The sequence below is a fragment of the Pseudorasbora parva genome, chromosome 17, assembly GCF_024679245.1.
Source record: "Pseudorasbora parva isolate DD20220531a chromosome 17, ASM2467924v1, whole genome shotgun sequence".
Lineage (NCBI taxonomy): Eukaryota > Metazoa > Chordata > Actinopteri > Cypriniformes > Gobionidae > Pseudorasbora > Pseudorasbora parva.
In genome coordinates, this window is record NC_090188.1 from 17,055,808 (window position 1) to 17,079,077 (window position 23,270).

Sequence of the window (23,270 nt, forward strand, 5' to 3'; positions counted from 1 at the left end):
GTAGTTTACCTAATAATGTTATGTTACATTTATAAAATATATTATGTTAGATAAACATTTTAATCGATTAAATTTACCATATTAAATTAACTACTTCTTCTACAAGTGAATGTTTAAAAACAAAATGCAAAAATAACTTAATTGAGGGCAGGACGTCCATCCAATATTTATATGAGTGCCCACAGCCTAAACAGGCACCCCTCTTCTAATGGTAACCATAATTACAGAAACTCCTCTAAATGTCCAACATAACTGAACATTAAAACACTTACATAAACTAAAAACATTTTTGCTTTTACTGAAAAACACATAAATAACACTTTAATCCCTAAATTTACTCTGCAGTCCCTTGCAAAGCTTGCTGGGAACTACAGATCCAATATTAACAATGTTAAGTTGACTGAACAAACACTTATTCAGAAAAGCTGACAATACTCATTTTTTAGTACAACTCAGTAAACTTAAGTTTAATTAGTTACATGAGTATTTTAAGTAATGTGAACAAGTATGATTTGAGTGCAGCTAACAAAAGTGCAAGTTCTTTTTTTTGAGTGTATGAGTCGACATGTAGATGAGAAGTTCATTATTTTATTTTTTTAATAAGCATCAACTGATATCTAAAAGCACAGTGAGAAAAACAACAACAACACAAAGCCCCAATAAACATAGCAATTGCACAGTGTAGAATGTGATAAGACCATCTTTAAAAAAAGTGAGGTTATTATTAAATAGTGGTGAAAAGCTCTTCTGGAAGTGGTTACCGGCACTTACATGGACTGGTCGTATTTCTGTCATTCCTTTCCTTTTTTAAGTAGATTTTTTTAAAAGGAATTCTCTTTCAGCCCTCACGGTATGAAATATGAAACAAGTCCCAAGCTGTGGTCAAGTTTTCAACTACCCTTTTCCCAAAGGCTTTTCCGCTACATAAAACACTAAATCAAAACTGACCCTAATGACTTTATAATGCATGTTCCTGATCTTATTGTGAACACGTTGAAGTGCATGCTTTTTCACTGAAGAAAAATGTTGTCTTTGTAATCTTTAGTCAAAATATTTCATAAAAATAGTTTCAAACCACATTTGATCTAATTATGTTACATACCCCTTTAGCCCTCCAAACAATTCCAAATATAATCAAGTCCTGTGCTGTATTTTGTTTACCTGAATACCCAATTAAAGAGAGAAATATCAGAGCATATAAAATGTGGACATTTTTGTTGTCTCTATCACTAAAGCGGTGCTAAAAATTCAATTAAATTCACATTTATTTGTATAGCGATTTTCACAGTGCATATCGTTTCAAAGCAAGTTTACAGACTGGGAGAGAGTGTCTGACCACCAAACATTATCAGGAAGGCTATTCCAGAGTTTAGGAGACAAATGTGAAAACGTTCTTCCTCCTGTAGTTGACTTAGATATATTCTCGGTTCTACCAAGCCCAGAGTTTTGTGATCTTGTATTGTGATCTTGGATTGTAAAAATGTTAACTTCAGTTTTATTCACATGCAACAGAAGAAGCCTATCAAAAAGGCACTTGTTTGATGAAACAGGCAAGTCTGGCTGATTTTAACATACCTCCTCTTATTGTTCAGATCAGGCCTTCTCCTACAATGGCTTGTGATTACAGCAACGGCCGTGGTCATGGCGCCTCCTTTTTTTTTTTTTTTTTTTGATAAACCCACAATCAAGAGTTACATTTGATAATGTACTGTGTTGAGCTCACTGCAGGGAAATGAGCCATTTCATTTTTTACAACAGAAATTCAGAAATATATTTTTAATGGTAAAAAAAGATTTGATTTTCTAACCCATTAAGCAAATTATAGGGAGGAAATTAACGAGGAAGCTGTAATCTAAATTACAATATGAATGGGAACATAAAACAGTATATATTTTAATATACACATTCTACAAAATATAAAAAGACTACTATGTATGAGTACTGAACTGCCTTTCACCTTATAAAGTCTACTGTATCTATGGATACATTTTGAATGCATCCAACCTGATGTACAGAATCTTACATGCCTTCTGTCATCTGATTGATAGTTTATACTTTTTAGCAAGTAAAAGGCCTTTTAATAGTTATAAACATGTAAAAGAAATAAATAAAAAATAAATTGCATTGCATTCAAAATGGCATTCTACTATGTTTTATCTTGGTGGCCATATAAATACCATCTGCACCAAAGTTGCCTATTTTGCAGTTTGGTTCTGAATAAAAGAGCTCATACTTTTTTCCCTCCTCGAGTATGAGCTCCATGTTCTCTGATATTTATTATATGAATCATGATGTAGCCTATCATGATACTTAACATGCATTAATCAGAAACTCAAACACTTGTTCATATCTGTGAACTACTGTAGTTGTTACAAAACTGTGATGTTTTTTTAATCTAATCTTTTAAATCTTTCTCCTAATGCTCCACTTTTTGAATAAGATAAATGTAGTTTAAAAAAAGAATAAAATGACAAATAAGTTGGTAAAAGGGTTAGATATTAGTCCATGTTTAAAGTGCAATATTCAGAGTGACGCAGTCCCCTTGCAAAGTCAAACCAGCATGGCAGAAAACAGATAAGAACATCCACTGAAGCAGCAGAACACAGCTCTGTAAACATCATTTATTCATTCATTCAGCAGGACACTCACTGTGTTCAGGGCAATACTCGAGCTTTAACAGTGAAGTCAATACATAGACAGAGAAATCACACAAGAGACATTAGAAAAGCCCCCCCAAAAAATCAAGCAAAACAAATTTTAAAAAGATTAGCTGTTAAGGCTTGAGTAAGGTTAAGGCTTAATATTAATATTCACATCAACCTGTTTGCAATTATTTTTCAATAATGACACCGACACAAATGCATAATTTAGTACAATTTACATAAAGCTGTAGAAACTTTAAATATGCCATCCAATGACTCTCCTGTTATTTAAATGACAAGAAACAACCATCTTATGTATGAAAACATGTTTTTAAAGTTTATACAAAAAAAGATAGAATAGAGAATATAAAAGCTACCACCCTTATTAAGATATAAAGATATACCCAAAGATATACACAGGCAGCTCTGACTGAATATGCTGAACTTAAAAAAGAAAAAAATATATATTATGAGAGGCGCAACATATAAACGATTGTCATTAAGATGCCCAGATTTGTAGATAATCAGCTCATAATGAGTAACTTTATAAAAATGAAGAGGAACAAATGCGGTTTCAGGTAAAGGCTCAATCTAAAATAATGAGATCAAAATAATAATAATATAATAAATAAAAAACAGTGGTATGATGGCAACTAATGCACTGAATTTACAAATATATTCAGTGTGGGAATATTTTATAGTCAGAATTTATACCTTACAGTGTACAAACAAAAGAGGCAGCACTCTTATTATGACGAATGTAGCTGTAGTTTTTATAGACGTTATCTTAAGTGAAGTGTTAGCTGTTAGCACTGGAAAAAAGAAACATTGCACTTTATCACCTGAGACTGACAGGGAACCGATTGTCAAATCAGTTTCCCTGTTAAACAAAGCTAAACTGTGTAAAAGTTAAAAGGCATTCTGACTCAAATATATGGCATCTTCGGTACGATTCAGGTGTGATTTAGAAAGAAACTGAGACAAAAGGTCAGTCCAAGCATCAGTTCATTTTGACACACAAACTACCCATTTTCAGCTGATAGATATAATAATAAATCCTGAGTGTAACTGTGAAAACAATATTGACAGTGCAAAAATGACTTGCTTGCATCAGTGTATCTGTGGCTATTACGACAATAACAGTACATTTGTGTTTTGCAGAGAGCTACAAATGGTTATTTTCATCCACAGCAGGTGACAGTACCTGCATAAATCATTTATGTAGTATCCATGTATAAGGCTTTCTTTTAGGATTTGTCACTCAGTCAACCAAAGGCATGCATCTGCAGCATTTGGCCAGCTTGCTTTGGCTCTTGATCCCCTGGGGTTTGCCATCCAGCAGACCATCCCTATAGTGACCATACTGCTCGATGGCTTCTTCCACACGGGTGATATAAAGCCAGGTAAAGATCACTCCAAAAAACTAAAAAAAAAGAGAGCAAAACTTTTGTTCAACATAAATAGAAAAATAATATTTTACTATGTGATATTAGGAAGGTTGTCTGATGCAAACTCATTAACTGCAAATCGGGACCCTGAGGTTCTTTAAGGTATCAAGTGGCTCTTTTGGTCTCGGCATGTACTTCAACGCTTATGATAGAACAAAAAGATGGTAAAAGCTTCTTTCAAATGGTACACTTTTTGTACCTTATTTACTCTTAAAAGGTGCATAATAGTACCTTTACAATGCACATTACCCTAATGGTACATACACTACATTTCCAAAAGTATTGAGACACCCCTCCAAATCATTAAATTCAGGAGTTCCAATCACTTCCATGGCCACAGGTGTATAAAATCAACCATCTTCTAGGCATGCAGACGCTTCTACAAACATTTGTGAAAGAATGGGTCGCTTTTAGGAGCTTAGTGAATTCAAACGTGGCACCATGATAGGTTGTGCACCTGATGCATAAAACTTTAACTTTATAAGCAGAAGGAAATATTCCAATATAGCTGAGACCTTCAATTCAAAGAACATGGGTTTTCATATTTACTCAAAGAACAGAAGAAAACATCTTTAAAAGCGAATCGCGAATCATGGTGCAATACTCCATTCGTGGAATTTCCTCACTACTAAATATTCTACAGTAAACTGTTAGTGGTATTATAACAAAGTGAAAGCAATTGGGAACAACAGCAACTCAGCCAAAAGTGCCAGGTCACGTAAAGAAATTTACAAAACAAGGCGGTCAGGAGCACAGTGGGCAGAAGTCTTTCTAACTTTCTGCAGAGTCAATAGCTACAGACCTCCAAACTTCATGTGGCCTTAAGAACAGTTTGTTCCAGAGCTTCAAGGAATGAGTTTCCATGGCTGAGCAGCTGCATCCAAGCCTTACATCACCAAGTGCAATGCAAAGCTTCAAATGCAGTGGTGTAAAGCACGATGCCACTGGACTCTAGAGCAGTGGAGATGTGTTCTCTGAAGTGATGAATCGCAATTCTCTGTCAAGCAATCCGATGGACAAGTCTGGGTTGCCGGTTGCCAGGAGAATGGTACTTGCCTGACTGCATTGTGCCAAGTGTAAAGTTAGGTGGAGTGGGGATTATGGTGTGGGGTTGTTTTTCAGGGGTTGGGCTTGGCCCCTTAGTTCCAGTGAAAGGAACTCTTAATGCTTCAGCATACCAAGACATTTTGGACAATTTCATGCTCCCAACTTTGTGGCAACAGTTTGGGGATGGCCCCTTCATGTTCCAACACGACTGCGCACCAGTGTGCAAAGCAAGGCCCATAAAGTCATGGTGAGCTTGTTTAGGTGTGGAGGAACTTGACTGGTCCTGACCTCAACCTGATAAAACACATTTGGGATGAATTAGACCAGAGACTGTGAGCCAGGCCTTCTCTTCCAACATCAGTGCCTAACCCCACAAATGCCCTTCTAGAAAAATGGTCAAAAATTCCCATAAACACTCTCCTAAACCGTGTGGAAAAGCTGTTATGGCAGTGCTAACTCCATATTAAACCCTATGGATTAGGGTCCCAAAACTTTAAGCAATATACTGTATTAGTACCATCATTTTTATACCATTTTTTTCATAGCGTGCAGCGATAAACAGCGATCAACTTTTTCCCCACAGAGCATTTCTGTTTATTAAAGCAGTACAAAACATTAAATCTACATTGTTTGTTCAGTCATATCACCTTTTATTCATTGACATGCCAAACCGATATCTTTTATTGGTATGCACTAACATTTTTCACAGCGATGTGTTAATCTGCACACTTCATGCTGCAGCTATACTAAATAGCTATGCTATTTGTGCAATGGTATAAATCTTTTAATAAACAACTAGGAGGATTCAAAGTGTGAGGAGGCCGACTAATGACTGCATCCACTGTGAATCACCATTTACGAAGAAAATACAATGCAACTAATTATAAAAGCTTCTCGGTTTTCTTGTAAAAAAAACTAAATCCTGCCACCTACTCCAATATACATAAACATCCCTGCACACATAAGACTGACAAATGTTCTGATGGAAACATTGTAATCCAATATTAATGTCACTGCTAAAAATTCTACAGTATCTATGCCCTTCTCAACAATACCCGTGTTATCACAGATAACACTCTGGCATCATTTCCTGTGAAACTACAGATAGGGACTGTCTGACCTAACAGAAACTTAGCGTTGTTCCCAGCACCTCTAATGTCCTTAGAGCCCTTATAAGAGTAAAGACTGAGATTACGGTTTTGTGTTTTTCTGTGAGTTGGTTATTGAAGTTGTAGCATTACTGAGATGACTACATAATGGATTTAAAATGTATGTGTTTATAATAATTCACATCTGTGATTATGAGGTTTTTCGGTGCAGCAAGGCACCTCTTTAAAACTGGTTAAAATGGGAGACACACAGCAACAGCTGCACATTAGAGGACACCTTTTAGAAGTCCAGATTGCTAATTTGTTGAAAACTGGTCTACTCATGGTGCTCTTTTGAGAAAAGTTTAAATTCATTCAAACCACGTCTCTCTCACCAACCACCTCTTCATCAGTGCGGAAAATATTTAATGAGGGGATATTATGTAAAGGGGGTATTTAACTACACTCAGCTTATGAGTTGGCACAGATAATGATGAAGAAAGACGAGTTTGAAATATCTCAAAGCCAAATTCTTGGCCTTTTGAGATGAAAAAAAAAAATCATTGGCACATTTTGTTATGGCAAGTTTTGTCAAAGTAAATCTGAATCTGAAAAATAGGAATATTATGCGTAACCCTTTCATCCTATTTCAATCTCAGAAGTACTGACCAGATGAAAGGATGAAATTTGTCTGCCATGATTACAGGTTTAGAATGGCTGCTGGATGAAGAGGAGCTATCAAAGCTGGGCTGTGCTGTGATAAACATGAATAGGTCTATTTAAATATTTAAAAAAACAGGTTGGGCCATTAATACACTGTTGGCGTGTCATTTTTAAAATGCGAATGAGGAACGGTTTGCTAGAAATGCCAAAATTATGGCCTACAATACAGCATGTTGACAATGAGCACTGTAGTTTTTCAAAATGAAACATGCAAAAAAGAAAGAGAACAGGATCACATACATTCAATTCCAGAAATATTTGATAGGTTTTTCCTCCCCCCCACTACCAACACCATTATGAAAATCATTTAAAACTGTAATAATTGCGGTCACAAACTTAAAATCTTAAAACTTTGAAAGGTTCTTACAATCAAAGAAAAATGTCATTTAAGAACATTTAAGAAAAGTGCATAATTTGAAATACTACAATGACTTACAGGTAATCTGAACCTTTTTCTCTGATAAGCAGTCTTACCTGAGGTAGTAGGATCCCCAGAAGAAGGCCAGCCATGATGGTATAGTTGTCAATTAACCAAATAAAGACCGCATCAATGCAACCACGGGTATAGATGGTATCTATATTTTCTAGCCTCTGTGGGCAAAGGTCAGGCCAGAGAAACAGAGGTCATATTCAAAAGGTCATCTTTTCATTATTCAATTCTAAAAGTCAAAAAACTGCCCCTTTCACATCTCTTATGAACAACCAATGTTGCAAAGTAATTGATGTGTTGATAGATGCAAATTCAAATGTATTGAGAGATAACTGGATGCTGCTATAAGGCAGATCATCATTCATCTGTGCATGCTGCGTATTTTCACAGCCTGTTAAAATTCAGAGAGCTTTGACCCCTCCAAATGACTGTATTTAAACCAAGTGGATCGACACTGGACACAGAGCACTGTTCAAATGTCAGAAATTCAGAATGGATTTATAATTTACTCTAACTTTCTACTCTAACTTTCTTCTTTGTTCGCAAAAGCAGATCTAACCAAAACATTGTCAGGCATAGAAATAGAGTTGAACATACCTCTTTATGCAGGGTATTGTATCCACACATTGTATTAATAACTTCAGAAGGCTGTAATACACAAGCAAATGCAGTCTTACAATTTGCATAGAAGTAGTAAAAAAATCTCCCTTAAAAAGTAAGATTTCAAAACATCTGGTAAGAAAATAATGGGAGAAAAAGTAAGATCAAAGATATGAAATTACACATTGTGTAATTGATGTAATGCTCAGAATACCAAGCTTTATAAATGAAGCCAAAATCATTCTGTGAGTAACTGCACACATTCTGATCCCATTTAAATGAATAGTTCAGCCAAGAATGAATATCCAGTCATTAATTATTCACACAAATGTCATGCTAAATCCACAAGACTTTGGTTCATCTTTGAATCATCAATGCAGATCTTTTAATGAAATCTGAGAGACCTCTGTTCCTCTATTGAAAGTTCAAGTAACCTTTAATCAAATTTTCATCATATAAAGGGTAGAGTCTCTTCAGAAGATGTTGATTTACCCACTTGAATAATAATATTTAATTTACAAACTCCTTATGAACTTTGGAAAGAGTCAAAGTTATGATTGTATAGAATTTCAATGGAGGGGCCTAAATATCTCAGATTTCATTCAAAAATATCTTCATTTGTGTTTTGAAGATGAACAAAACTCTCGGTTTTGGAACAACATGATGGTGAGTAAATGACTTTTAAATCAGTGTGACAAGACATCATTAAAATAAAAAATGGTTCTCTTATATAGATTTTCCAGACTGCATCAAAATGTAGTTTGTTTGCCTGTGCGAGTGTGTTTACAGAAAGAGTTGATGACAAGACCAACTTACATTTAAAATGACAAGCACACCAGGTCAGGAGACAACCCAAAAAAATAAACTGATAAATTGATTGAAAAATTAACATACATCCTTAGAGCAAGTAATTAAACTGTAAGTTTATGAGTTTTATTAATATGAGGATAACAAACAAAAAGACATAAGTTATCAACATCTTGTTTAATTTTGTAACAACAGTCTATTTAAGATAAGCACACACTTGCAACTATGGTGCCTTGAAGAAATTCAACCAAAATGACTTGTCTGTGACCTGTCTATCAAGACCTTGTAGGCACCACGCATTATAATAATAAACTTAACCACTATAGAAGTATATAGCAAAATGATATAGAAAATATTGCAAATTAGATATTGCTTTGTTTTATTCAGTTTGTTAGATGGTTAACAGTACATCCATATATTAGAGGTGAGAATCATCATTGATGTCACCTTACATTGTTTTCAATATTTGCATTGCATTTTTGTATTTTGGAAAATACATCAGCCAAATTATTGTTTTATAGTTTTACCATACATTATTGAGCTAGTTAAGTAATAATGTTTTCTTACATTGTATTCTGGGTAAGAAAGAACCAACAATGAACAAATATCCATCTGTCTTAATGAAGTGGGATTAAAGATCATTTCATTGGTATTGAAGGTAAAATAAGATTAAATCCTGATATTCAATATTAGACAAAACATTCTGATGCAATTTTCAGATAAAGAGAGAAAAGAGTATCTTTGTACATTGCTTTGTCTAAATTCGCTTTGACTAAAGTAATGATGAGGTAATGCTTGTCCACAGGTAATCTGCACACAGCTGGATGTTGGCAAACAAACTCTGTGCTTGTTCCAAAACTAATGAAAAATGTATGTGCTTTTGACTGCTTTAGTATTGCAGTTCAAATGACCTATTTTTCAACTGTCCTATACAACTTATTTTTAAAAAGAGCTCTTTTAATATTCAGGTGAATCTAATATTAAGATGCTGACTCATGTTACTAACTTTCTGGCTTATGTTAAGAATGTTTGACAAGAAAATGAATATGCAAGAAACAAACTAACAAAAATAGCTGCCATCTTTATTGTCACATGGTGTAATAACATTTTCCTGACTAAAAGACTTGCATATGGGTCATTCCTGTTATGCAGTACATTTCCATGTCCCCGTCATATGTCATATAATGCACTTTATAAGATATATTCCACACACAAAAAAAAACTTTTTTTCCTATAATACAACAAAAGATTAGATTCAAAGTGAATCTAATTGTGTTTGAAAACTGTCATCGTCAAATGATCTTCTTTTATCATTCTACACAGAAGAAAGAAAGTCATAGGCTACTTTTGAAACAACATTAGGGTGTAAATTATGACAGCATTATCCACATTATTAGAACCATGTGAACCACCTCTTTAATTAACAAAAGTCAGGTCCCTTCCATCAGGAAGTGACATCATTTTTTTGGCACAACAATAGCAACCCAAACATTCCACCCTAAATTGACACTCATGTAAGCAAACTCTCAATCCCTTATGGAACTACGGCAAACTCTAGCTCTTTATTTCCATCTTTTTAGACAGTCTGTTCATGTTATTGCCATTGTGTAAATAATCAAGCTATCAAATCAGTGCTTCATCAGAGCATATTTTCGAAAGTCTTTTACCCTTTTATAGAAATACAACACAAGAATTCACTTTTAGTAGTTACAGATTTCAAAAGGTACACAAAACAGGAATGACCCAGATAACGCACGATCATTATGAGCTCAACGCTTCCATAAATGAACAAATGTAAAGCAAAGCAACTGACTGTTATGGAAACTGAGCAGAAAACTTTCGAAAATTTGACATGGACAAAATTCCTTCCTAATTCAATATATGCAGAGGCATTATTTTTGTACCTGTAAAACTGAGCACAGCTTAAATGGGACAGAACAAAACTAGACAAGGTATGCGCAAACACAAAGTCACCATTTTTTCTTTTATGTTTCATCTTCGCCCTTTATGTCTCCTTTCAGCTAAGCAAACAGTAGCTTCATGAAAGACTCAATTATAAAAGCAATACATGCTTTTGGTTTTTCACCAATTAAACCAGTGCTGGTCTAAATTTACGATTTAATTCAATTGATAAAGGAACATGAAATTAATTTTTACCCCAGGATTATAAAAAGCTTACGTTACTCAGTATCCATCAGAAATCATTCAAATATGTTGATTTGGCACTAACGAAACATTTCTTATTATTATTATGATCATCATCATCAAAAAGAGGTATAGAATATTTTTGTGAAAACCATTCATTTTTTAAGGATTCTTTAATGAATAGAAAGTTCAAAAGAACAGTATTTATTTAAAATATAAATCTTTTGTAACAATTTAAAATACCAAACTTTTAAAGAGGAATGTGCTTCATGACAGGACTCTGCTTGCAAGCGTTGTGTTAAATGGCAAACATAACATAATGAGTGATCTGTATTGATTCACACTGTTTTAAATATTTAAGGAATTAAAAAAATATTAATAGACAAACCTTGACAAAACAGCAGGTGTATGGCACGCCACACGCTAGCGGACCAGGAGCAGAGCAATTATGATACATGTTTACCTGCCAGTCCATGTACTCCTTCCCACCACAACATTTGAACTGAAAAAAAATAAAACAAGTGTCAAATCAGTACAATGGAAATATCAATATAACTTCAGAGGAGCGCCATATTTTTGGTAAAACTGCTTGTTTTCTTAACTAGCACTACTGATGATCTGTTGAGGCTATGCGGTTCAACAGTGATATACCAGACGACTGGAATAATATTTGTACATTACATTTTTAAAAACAATATTTGTGCAAATGGTTGGATATGGGTTAAATTTGCTAGCATGTCATCTGCTAAATTGCACCTAGGTTGACAGTGCATAAACATGAGAGGTGAATGAATAATCTGAGCTGCTTTGTATTTTGAAATTATTAAGCCTACAACTTTCAGAGAACAATCATGAATAAATATTAGGTTATTGTCTTCCCTCACTGAATAGCACAAATCATATTCTAGCCCCTTAGCTCATTTAAATGGCAGTGAATAACATATGAGGAAATTACTTAAGCAATTGGTTGATTCCCTCAAAAGAAACCCATCTTCACTGATGCACAAGAATTATAAGAGCATAATTATGTGGTCAAATGAATGCAGCGGGGCAAAAAACAAATAAATGAGAAATGACCACGTTCAGGAATGAGCCACTCTCTACATGAGCCTGACAGAAAACACTGACTGCGCTCCGATTCACAGGCTCCTGTGTTCAATGCTCTCTACAATTCTACGAATGGGAGATCTGTAAAAATTCACTTCATTTGACAAAAATCGCTAATTTGGAATGCATTCCAATGTTGTCTAATACAGACAACACTTGAGCCACACAGATTAGCAGTTGTTGTTGAATTTTGAAAGCCTCTTCTCTCTCTGTCTAAAAAACCAACAACAACAAAAAATCCTTGGCAGCATGGCTTAGGTTTAAAACCAACAACAGAGACTTCTGGAACAATATCCTTTGGACAGACGAGACCAAACTTGGCGAAAACCAAACACAGCATATCAGCCCAAACACTTCATACCAACTGTCAAGCACATTTGAGGAGGAGTGATGATTTGGGCTTGTTTTCCAGCCACGGGTCTTGGGCACCTTGCAGTTGTTGAGTCAGCCATGAACTTCTCTGTATACCAAAGAATTTTTGAGTCAGATGTGAGGCCATCGGTCTCGCAACTAATACTGGGTCATGCAATGATCAGGACAATGATCCCAAGCATACCAGCAAATCTACAACAGAATGGCTGAAAAAGCAAATAATCAAGATGTTGCAACAACCCAGTCAAAGTCCAGACCTCAACACGATTGAAATGCTGTGGCAGGACATTAAGAGAGCTGTGCATAAACAGATGCTCACAAACATCAATGAACAAGCAACGACATTAAGAAGAGTATGCCAAAATTCCTCCAGACAGCAGCCTTTGCACAAAAAAAAAAAAAAAAAATGAATACCACAATAATGAAGAATTAAACAAAAAATGAAAAACACAAGTGTGAAATGCTGCTATGAAAGAGACTGAAGGTGGTTTATGAACAGAAAATAATCCCTTCATCTTTACAATAGACTAAATCCTTTTCCTTTCAACCATCACACTGTGAGGAATGAATACCTGGAACTGACTGGTTTTAGAGCTGCAGCTTCAGTTTATTTATTCCATGTTAAAAAGAGCTAGTAAAATAATTTTTTAAAAAATAAATACATTTGCTGTAATATATTTGCACATAATTGAGCACTGTTCTCAACAGCTCTCTGTAATTAATTATATTAAACAGTTGCAAGCAGATGCTCTGGGTGAGGTTGTGTATTTAAAGGACTGGCAGACATTCTCGTGCATTTGAATGCACCTCAGAACCACTGGGCTCTTTGACTGTGCCTATGCCTATGCATTGAATGCTTTGTAGATGTGTCTGCTGTGTGCTTAAAATTACAAGTGGAGCTCTTTTAATGGCCGACTCCTAGAAAGTCTAAATTCTCATAATTGGCAGGGCTTGATCTTTGTATGTGGAGGAATGTCTTCTTTACTAAAGGACCTTATATAATTTTTCACACATAAAAGTAAATAAACAGGAATTTGATGCAGATTGTTGATCTCAATGTGTTAGCTGTGCACTTAGGGGTTGCTGTTACCTAATTTTTGGCAATAAAAACCCACCTCTCAGGTCTCTGGTCTTTGTTGTTTTTACACAACTGAAAACAGTTATGTATATTATATTGCATTTCTGTCAATAGACCTCATAAATACTACACATTGCACCTTTAACTGCTGCTGTATAAAGGACATCTGAATTTTCACTACATCTGAGTTGGATTAAATGGCCCTATGACCTCCACGATGCAGAAAACGCAGACAAAATTGCAGAATCCAGACATTAAAACTGATATACTAAAGGCGAATGTCATGGAATTTTGACATTTTTGGTTTAAAAAAGTCAAAATTAGTACTATACACTTAATAAATTCATAATCAACTCCCCCTTTTTTTTTGCAAACATATTCACTATAAAACCACCAAAATAAAAGTTCCATTTAACTTTAAGAAATTCTGACAGAATTTATTTTAAATAAATAATTAAAAAAACAGTTGCAATGTTTGTTGTAAAAAGGAAATGTTGCATTTACATTTTATTACATTTTTTAACATTTTTAGGTATTATGGTAAATTTGTATAAAATTAAAAACAAAACATAAAAAATTTTAAACACAAAAATACAATGGAATTCGGGCAGAAACAACACCACAGATTTCTCTTACCGTATTCTGAACAAAGTCCATTATGTTTTTGAAATCAAGGTCATCATAGTAATTCACCATGCCTTTACGAATGTTTTTGTTCAGAAGGTCCACTGTCTATTGGACAAAGAAAGGTACAATTAGGTTCTTAAGAAATATGATTGAAATTAAGTTCACAATGATGGTAATTATGCTCTGGCATCAAAATTATTACTGATTGCTGAAGTGTCAAGAAACCAAACAAATTTAAACTTCCAGCAGACGATGAAATACAACTTCAGCTCATCAGAAAACAATCATGACCAAGCAACCATGTGACAGTACTCGCAATTATCCTCTTCACATTAGCTAAAGAAAACATATAGAAATCAATAACAAAGAAACTGCCAACAATTACGGTCACATTGCATTAAAACACTGAGATTCTGTACATTTTAAAAAACTTTTTATGGCCAATCTCACAATCTGTCATTAAATGACACAGAAGAAACACATATTCTGAAAAACATTTCTCAAGAGCATAATACAATCAGTGATAAAAAAGTTTGTACCTGGGTCCTAAAAAACAGAGCAATAATCCCTCCAACAAGCTCCAAAATTAGACAAAGAGCCAGCATGTAAAGAAACTGCAAGGAAAAAGTAAACAGTGAAACAGAGACACGGGAAAATTACTCAGAATCAAATGAAACAACAGTCGCACATCTCAATTTCTGTCCTACTTGAGCAGTGAGTCCACATGCACAGCACTCAGTGAAGGCAGATGAACCAGTGAATACAAATAGCTCAAAATCTGATTTAATGCTCATCAGCTTGTTTACTTGCTATCATGAACCACTTTACAACCTTTCTTTCTTCTGTGGAATGCAAAATATATTTTGGAAAAAAATGTTGTCCATGACAACACTAGACACTGACTTTCACTGTATGGAGTATGGACAAAAACAAAGCATGTTCTTTTGTGTCATACAGATTTGGAATGTCATGAGGGTGAATTGAACTGGATTTCCATTTTTAGGTATCCCTTTAAGCTTATAATATAATTTTTCTGTTTGCTTCATTCAAAAAGCATCATTATAAAGAATACATCATTCTTTGTGCACAAAAATCACTTTATGGTTTACATAAGGGATATGCTGAAGTACAGTGTTTGATATGTAGTGGATGACAATACTATATGCAAGTGTCTGATGGAAAAATGAAAACTTACCACTTTGAGAAGGGACAAGTTGTCTCGGAGAGACGCCAGAACCCCGATGAAGGAGACGATGAACATGATCACACCGAGCACAATTAGGATAATGGCGGGAGCCAGGAACACTCCATCCAGCGTTTTGTACCGCTGCCTCTCCACCTCCGCATAGACGCCGATGGCCAAAATAAAGCCCCCTATCAACTAAAACAAATCACACAAATCAGATCAGAACATTTGGATTTAATGCAAAATTAGATTACAGATAGGATGATCGACACTATTTTAGTGATATTTAGTCAGGTCCTCAAAAAGTCTAGATTTTTCATATTTAAACGCATTTTAGAGCAAAGTAGAGCTATGGGGAACTGTGATCTCCTGAGTAAATGTATTCTAAACTTGAATCTTAATGGGTTCCCTGATGTGCAGTGTGATTTCCATTTGGAAATATTCTAAATAATAATCATACTCTACTGATCAGAGCTGTAGATGACTAATTAAAGAATGAATGTATGTGGTGTTAACCCCAAAGCATTTCTGAGTCAGAAAAAAAAAAAGAGTAGCAGAAAATAGATGTAGGAGAACCAGACATCAGATGAAGTTGTGCAAAAGTGACAGAACAGCAAAAGCACTTCTGTAACCCAGAGAAATAAACACTGAGCTCCAGTGACATGGCTTAATGGCATAATCAAATAATAACCATTAAAATGGTGGCCTGGTAATTGCAGCAAAACCACTTCACGTCTGTTAACTCATTTTGTGTGTGTGTCTGTCTGCATATGGGTTTACAACTAATTTGTTGTGCTAATGCATTCCTTCTGTTCCTGAACTTCTGTTATCATTCAACATCACACTAGTCTGTATGGATAAGTTGTCATAATATTTTTTTCTTAAATAAAGGCATAATTGATATGTACCAAGGGCAAAAATCATTGCCAGTGAATTAATAATATTATAAATAGTGTGTAATAGACCCAGACTGATTTGCCGTTGATTTGATTTTGCCAAGCAACTTCACTTCTACGGCTGCTGTTGCTGTTGCCCCTTTTTCCGGGAACCAATCACAGACTGGCTTATCCACCTGGCGCACTATCGGCGGGTTTAACATCATGACGGATAGAGAAGCAATGCGTCATTTCCTGTTGATCACACCTCTTGTGGTCTGATTGGTTGAAGGACTATCCAATTGCACAGAGTTGTTTGAATAAGGCTCGTTGATCACGCCTCTTGTGCAGTAGAAAATACAGAGCAGAATCCCCAGACCAATGTTCAATCTTAAATTGAGCTTGGTCTGGTGATAACCAGACAAGTGTAAATCACTAATTGTTCTAAAATGAAACTGATTTCATTTTAAAAAGTACGAAACTAATTGTTAAAAAGTACAGCGGGTCAAATTTCAGAGGGCGGCAGGTAAATGGTATGGTGAATGTGAGGGGGTGTAAACAGGTCAAACTGTGTAAATGTATGGACTAATTACAGAGTAAATGACTCACCCACTCAGGCCAATTTTAGAATCGTTCAAATTAAAATGAACTTGAAACACAAAATGGTCTGCAAGAAATCCTTTTTTAGTCCACTCCGTTTGAACAAAACCAGTTAGCTTGTGAAGCTGATAGCAATTTACAAAACATCTAGAGATCTTCAACCATGCAAAGTACTTTTCAAGTGATCCTGAACAACCAATTCAGGTGTTTTATTAGGGTTGGAACAAAGGGGAAGTTTACATGACACTATTTTTAAGGCCACATTCACACAAAGCCAGAGCTTTCCCTATCTGATCTTTTTTTCCCTCGTCTCTAGAAATATCTGCATACACACAAAACTGCTGAAAATGACACAAAACTATGTAGTTTATATGCCAGGCCAGTGTGTGGTGCTGTACTTCTGCCACAGAAATACACAAAACAAACTGAAACTGGAGAAAAAGAGTTATGGCTAGAAGGGGGTGCAAGCAAGCGGCAACCACCCTAGTTTCTCTTGAAGCCAATACGGAAGTAACATACTGCAATTCACTGACTGGCTACTAGGGACAGACTCATTCATTTACATTATAAAAAACCTTAAAGTTCTGCATAATTAAGCACATGGCCACTTGAGTGACAGGTGGATAGCCATTTATCCACTGTCTGTTAGTCATTGCACCACCTCAGCTCCGCCCAGTGTGTGATCAGTCTGAATTTCATACGGGATTGCGCATAATTCTACTAATCCCCGCAGTTTTCGCGCTCACATCTGAAGCGCGCACACACACACATACCGTAATAAAACAACCTCTGACATACAAGTGCAAACAATTGCTTCATTTTCAAGCTTATTATTGGTCAAATACACTCAAACAAATTCTCAGTGCACATCTTGAAGTGTATTAACGTAAACACAGTCATAAACAGTTCAGGAACAGTGTTTAGGATCCATGTGTGCGTTAGGTCTTAAAGGGACAGCAGTTATTTGTTATTCAAACTACAAAAAGACAAACGATCACACTGCTCTTGACTGATCAACTTGTGTAATTTTAATGGTTTCGTTTCATCTGTTGGCTATTTCAGTTTTTACAAAGAACATTATCCAATGTTGTTTTAAATTTAATTACTTTGCATTTTTATTCAGTTTCTTACCTGAATGTTAGCAAATCTATTTCATTTGTATCTTTTATTCTATTGCATTTATTTTATTTGTGCTATTGTTTGTAATCTGTTTATTTGTTCTCATTGTATTACTGTTTACTCATCTTTTTAAATAAAATTTACCATTCGAAATCAGGCTTCCTTGTGCTGTGTGTAATCTATTGCAACACAATTACCCCATTGTAAAAAAAAATACATTGAGTTAGCAAATATTTATGAGATAATTTTAATAGTAATTGATCAATGTTTATATCTGAGAAAAAGCGTTAAAGCTTTATCATATAAAGCAGTAATTCTTAAAGTGTAGCCATGGACCACTATATCACTATATACTTTTTCACTAGTGGTCCGCGAAAAGATGACCTAAACTAGGCAAGTGTTTATAAAATCGTCACTTATTTAAGTAGATTTTTAATGTACTTGCGAAACAGTTCTTGCCATTCTGTTTTAATAGTGTAAAAATGGATCTAAAATCCACAGATCTTTTAGTTTTGTAATGTACTAGTTTTTGTTTCATGTGTAAAATCCCAGTAATTTCAGTGATATTGGACATTAAGGGGAACATTCTTTTCAGCATTTTATTGTTACCATAGTTACAACCATAGACTTCCTATACCCAGCACCTCAGTTTTAATCTAATGGCTCTTTGGAATGGCATTAAGCGGGACCTAGGCTGTTACAGTAGCCTATGTTTAATTGCAGGTTTTTTTCTTCCACATGTGCAGTTTGTTGTTCATACTAAGCTGCAACTTATTTCACGTTTACTTTTTCAAATTAAATAAAAACGTATATAATAATTTCTGATCATATCATTGCATTTGTGTTTGAATAATTAGTTTTTGACTTGAAACAGTTGCATATTAAACTTAAATTTAGCTTATCCTTCCTATTTTGTTGGTTTTTGGGGGCGTGTTAGAGTGGAATTCTGTAGGTGGTCCTCAGAAAAAAATTGGAAGATATAGTGGTCCTTGGGCTGAAAAAGTTTTAGAAACACTGATATGAAGTGATCTCTTCAGAAGAAATTTTTAGAATTTAGAATTTTAATATTTATATTATTTATTAATATTAATATTAATTATTATATTAAAAATATCTATTTGACAGTATATGCAGCGTTTTTTCCCCCTGTGGTATCCAAAATAGCATTGAATATGGATGTGACATGTTTTGACTCCAGAAAAGAATCGGAATCGAAAAGAACTGAAATCGAAAGTAAGAATTGGAATCAGAATCGTTCAAATCAAAACAATGCCTAAGGAACATGCTGGCCACGGGAGTTTATTGTAAAAAAATAAAACAATGAATAATAAGTTCTGTTGTCATATTATTCATATTATTATTTTTTTACCGTGGTATCGATTTAGTATTGGTATCGATGTATTTTAGTCTGGTATCTTATCAAAGTCATCATTTTGATATCGTGACAACACTAGTCTCTACTCTACGCTTCAAAACTGCTCCTCAGAATCCTATGGGTGACGTCATGGACACTATGGACACCATATTTAGTCTATAGGCAACAGACAAGCAATAGTAGGAACCCTATGGTTAGGAAATGAGGCAAAATCTCAATAAATAAATAATAAATAAATTAGCTACATACCAGATTGTGTTTTATTAATGCACCTACCCCAACCTTAAACCTACCCTTGAATTAATTAAATGACGCAATATTGAGTATGAGCAACATTCAGTCTATTGGTGCGTTCAAAGTCATGTTGTAAAGATCGTATATACGAGTTGAACGCACATGAAGTCGTAAATCAGTGGGAAGTTGGGGTTTTTCTTTAAGCCCTGATTTGTACAAGTTGGGGCGTGTCAGTGAGAAACATGGTGGAATCATTGGATGCAACATCTGCAGTTAAATATAACAGGTATTTAGCAGTGACATTGTCAGGCTTTGTCATTTACAAAGTGCTAGCATTGTAATACAGCAATTAGCCTAATATGTAATGATACCATTTACAGTGGCTTCACAGATGAATTAAAAATGTAAAAGAACTCACCTGATACACATTTTTTGTTCTTCATTTTCTATTAGCAGAGTTAACAAGCCTTGCTGTATTTTCATGAAATTCATTAAAAGAAGGTACACCGCCATCTTGTTCCGACCAAAGAGCCTTGAACACACACAATGTCGTAAACACGATTTCTCACTTTGTAAATACGAGCAACCCAGAAGGACTTGAATGCACCATCGCCAACTACTCACCTGGCAAGCATAAAGCATTTTAATCATTTTTGTGGTGTCGTCTGTGCGAAGAACGCAATGAAAAAAACGTTCCATTTTTAGCACACGTTGTCATGTAAATATACCCTGGCCTAAACTCTGCAGGGCAGTGGGTGCCCAACAGGGTTAAATCTACAGATATATGCTCTAAAAATCCAGAACTACCTTGAGCCAATAAAGTTAGCATCTTCAACCTCTTCAAGTCTTTAACCTCTGCAAGTTGTACGCACAAAAAAATAAAAGACAGTGCACTTTAGAATGACTTTTCTCAACATGAGTGCACATAAATCTAAGGAGAAAAACTAAGGATGTACGCCGGTGCCTTTGTGAGAACAGCCATCCACACATAATAATTAACCCTTACGGCCTTGCAGCCTTGTGTGAAGCACCTGCACCCGGTCTCTTGTGAAAGCCCTGATGAAAGCAGAACAAAGTGTGCGCTAGGTCAGCCAGCACTGTAATACTGCTGCCAATGGGCCACCAAGAGCCTCGGTTGGTGGCATAATGGTCTGAAATAGCGTCCTGTGGGGCCCATTGTTTATTCTGTCAGTGTGATGGGTTCAACATGTGCAGCCCTGCTCTTGACAGAAAGCTATGAGAGAAGTACAATGGTGCAGCCCACAGCATTTCAAACCTCTGCTGCCACAAAGAGTGTATTTTACACCAGTCTTTTTCTCGCAATAATCTATTTTAATACCAATAACGGATGAGAATAAAGATATACCGGTAACAAAATGTCATAGCCCCTACACATGACATTGGCTCAAACTTGAAAAACACTACAATGAAAAGCGTTATTTGCAGTAAATAAAACAGTATTATCAAAGCATAAATGGCACATCAATGCCACAAATGCCAAATGAGATTATTATATCAGTTTATGAAAACATGCCACAAATGGAGACACAAAACAATATGATGCTAAAAAAAAAAAATCAAGAACATCCAATGTGACAATTGGAACAAACATTGCATGAAAATAACTATACTTTTTTAAATGAATTTATGCTTAGAATTTTAATCAGATCTGTATCTGATTAAGAGTCTGAATCATTTTAAAATGTAAAAATATCAGGGCTTATGTAACCCCAAATGACTAGTTTATTTTTAGTCAGTCACAGTTTGACAACAGTATAAGAGTATCAGATGACTTGAGAACTAAAATAAAGAAAGACAAGCTTGATAATGTTTTGCATTAAAAGTACTAGATTAAAATGGATTTTAAATATATGTACTGTACAACTATATGCATATGTATAGACAGATAGACAATATATTAAAGGATCAAGCATTCAGGACACATGTAAACTATGTTTCAACTTTCAGCGGATTTAAAAGGTAATCAAAAAATTATAAGAAGAAAAATACTTTATCTAGCTATGTTATATTGTTTATCAAATGTATGAGTATAATATTATAATCCCATAAAGCATACCCAGAGGTTTTATCCTAGTATTCAGTCTTATGATGAAAAAGAATGCTTTCTGTCTCATGAATTTACAGTATTATAATCCTGGGTACAAAACAGGCTTTAAAACCATAAGAATAAAAGGTCTTTCAGATAGAAAACACACTTCATACTAAAAGACAACAAAAATGATTGCTCAAAAAGGTGGGAAAGTGGCAAATTCTTAAAATCAAATTCAACATTGTTGCTTATCTTGAGCCGAATAATTATGTGTTAAATTATATGAAATATTAATGATGGCTTTAATGGACTTTGATGGGTCAGAGCCCATCGGTTTCGTTGTTGTTGTTTTGTTCACAGATTTCACTGTATGACTGCACATTCACACAGTATTTGGTCATCTGATCCTAATAATGCAACCAATAACAGAAGTAAGATAACCACTAAAATGTGTCCGTTTCAGTTTCTATCTACGTCTCTCAAATGGAAATGCTATTTACTTATTGTTTTGTGCCCAAATGAACACATCAATTTAACAATTTAACAATTTAAGTGTTTACCTAGTCATAAGCTACCTAATTGTAATATTTCCACAATATTTCCACAGCGACGTTGTATATTTATTAATAAATCAATCGATATACACATGCATAGACGTAAAAACATTTGACGTTTTCAACAGAGGATTTACTCTATGGTTCGATAATAATTCGTTAACAAACTTAATCCTACAGTAGTAGGACAGTAGCAGGAGGGTGTGGTCAAGAGCACTGGAAGTTGGAACAGGTTAATGGGAGACATCTTAACATAATTTAAAAAATATATAAACATACTCAAATTTTACTTTTATGATTATAGTTAAAGATTAACTATAAGATTTCCTTTGCTCTCTGTTCTTTCCCAGTTTTTAAATCGTATTTGTGCACATTTGCTGATGTAGCCTCATGTATCAGACCGATATATTACATAGGAGAGAGGAAAAACAATAAAACTCACCCAGAAAATTGTTGCATATACAATTAACGAGAACTTGAGAAAGATGTACGAGCACCTATCGCAATATCGGACTTCATTTGACATGTTAAAAACGTAAAAATGTCCAGAAATACGTTCCCGTGCGTAAACACTTCCTGGTTTGTTTGTATCGTCTACCTGAGCCTGAGCGCGCAGAGCACGCGCTCCATTAGGCTATCTCTCAAGCTGACATGAATTACAATATTTTGATTGATGGGTGTTTTGTCCAATGAGAGAGCGGGATTTCACATAGCTTGTTCACTGTTATTTCAGGACAGTTTATTTTTTTAGAGTTCTGAAAGAGATGCTTGCTTTTTAATACTACAGTTAACATGCAAAAAGCAATAAAAATAAAGAAAAATAAATATATTAAAGTCACTATTATATTAGCTCTAATAATTAGGATATACAATCACAAAATATAATATGTAAACAAAACAGAATTATTGTAATTCTATTATAGATTTACACATCGCAGAACAATTTAGGTTTTTTTTTTTTTTTTGAAAAAACAAAACCCAAGAAGAAATTCCGAAAGGTAGCCTATGCGCACACTAAATGAGTCAGATGGGCGAAAACCATCCTGAAAAAAAGAATAATGTGCACTATTCTTTATTCACATCCTCCACCTGCTGCCCAGACACATCTTTCACTCCTCAGACATAAACAAATATCACCTCACACAATTGGAGAAATAAGGGGT

The 23,270-nt window shown here is 34.8% G+C and overlaps 1 protein-coding gene across 1 annotated transcript; it reads right to left on the reverse strand.

Moving 5' to 3' along the window:
* Positions 1 to 2,733: 2,733 nt before the first annotated feature.
* tspan15 (tetraspanin 15) lies at positions 2,734 to 22,727 on the reverse strand. Its single transcript, XM_067421846.1, has 8 exons — positions 22,550 to 22,727; positions 15,310 to 15,495; positions 14,654 to 14,728; positions 14,124 to 14,219; positions 11,319 to 11,432; positions 7,976 to 8,026; positions 7,423 to 7,539; positions 2,734 to 4,065 (listed from the first exon to the last, which is right to left on the reverse strand). The coding sequence occupies exons 1-8, from the start codon at positions 22,631 to 22,633 to the stop codon at positions 3,904 to 3,906; spliced, it is 885 nt and encodes a 294-aa protein (XP_067277947.1). The 5' UTR covers positions 22,634 to 22,727; the 3' UTR covers positions 2,734 to 3,903.
* Between the last annotated feature and the right edge of the window lie 543 nt (positions 22,728 to 23,270).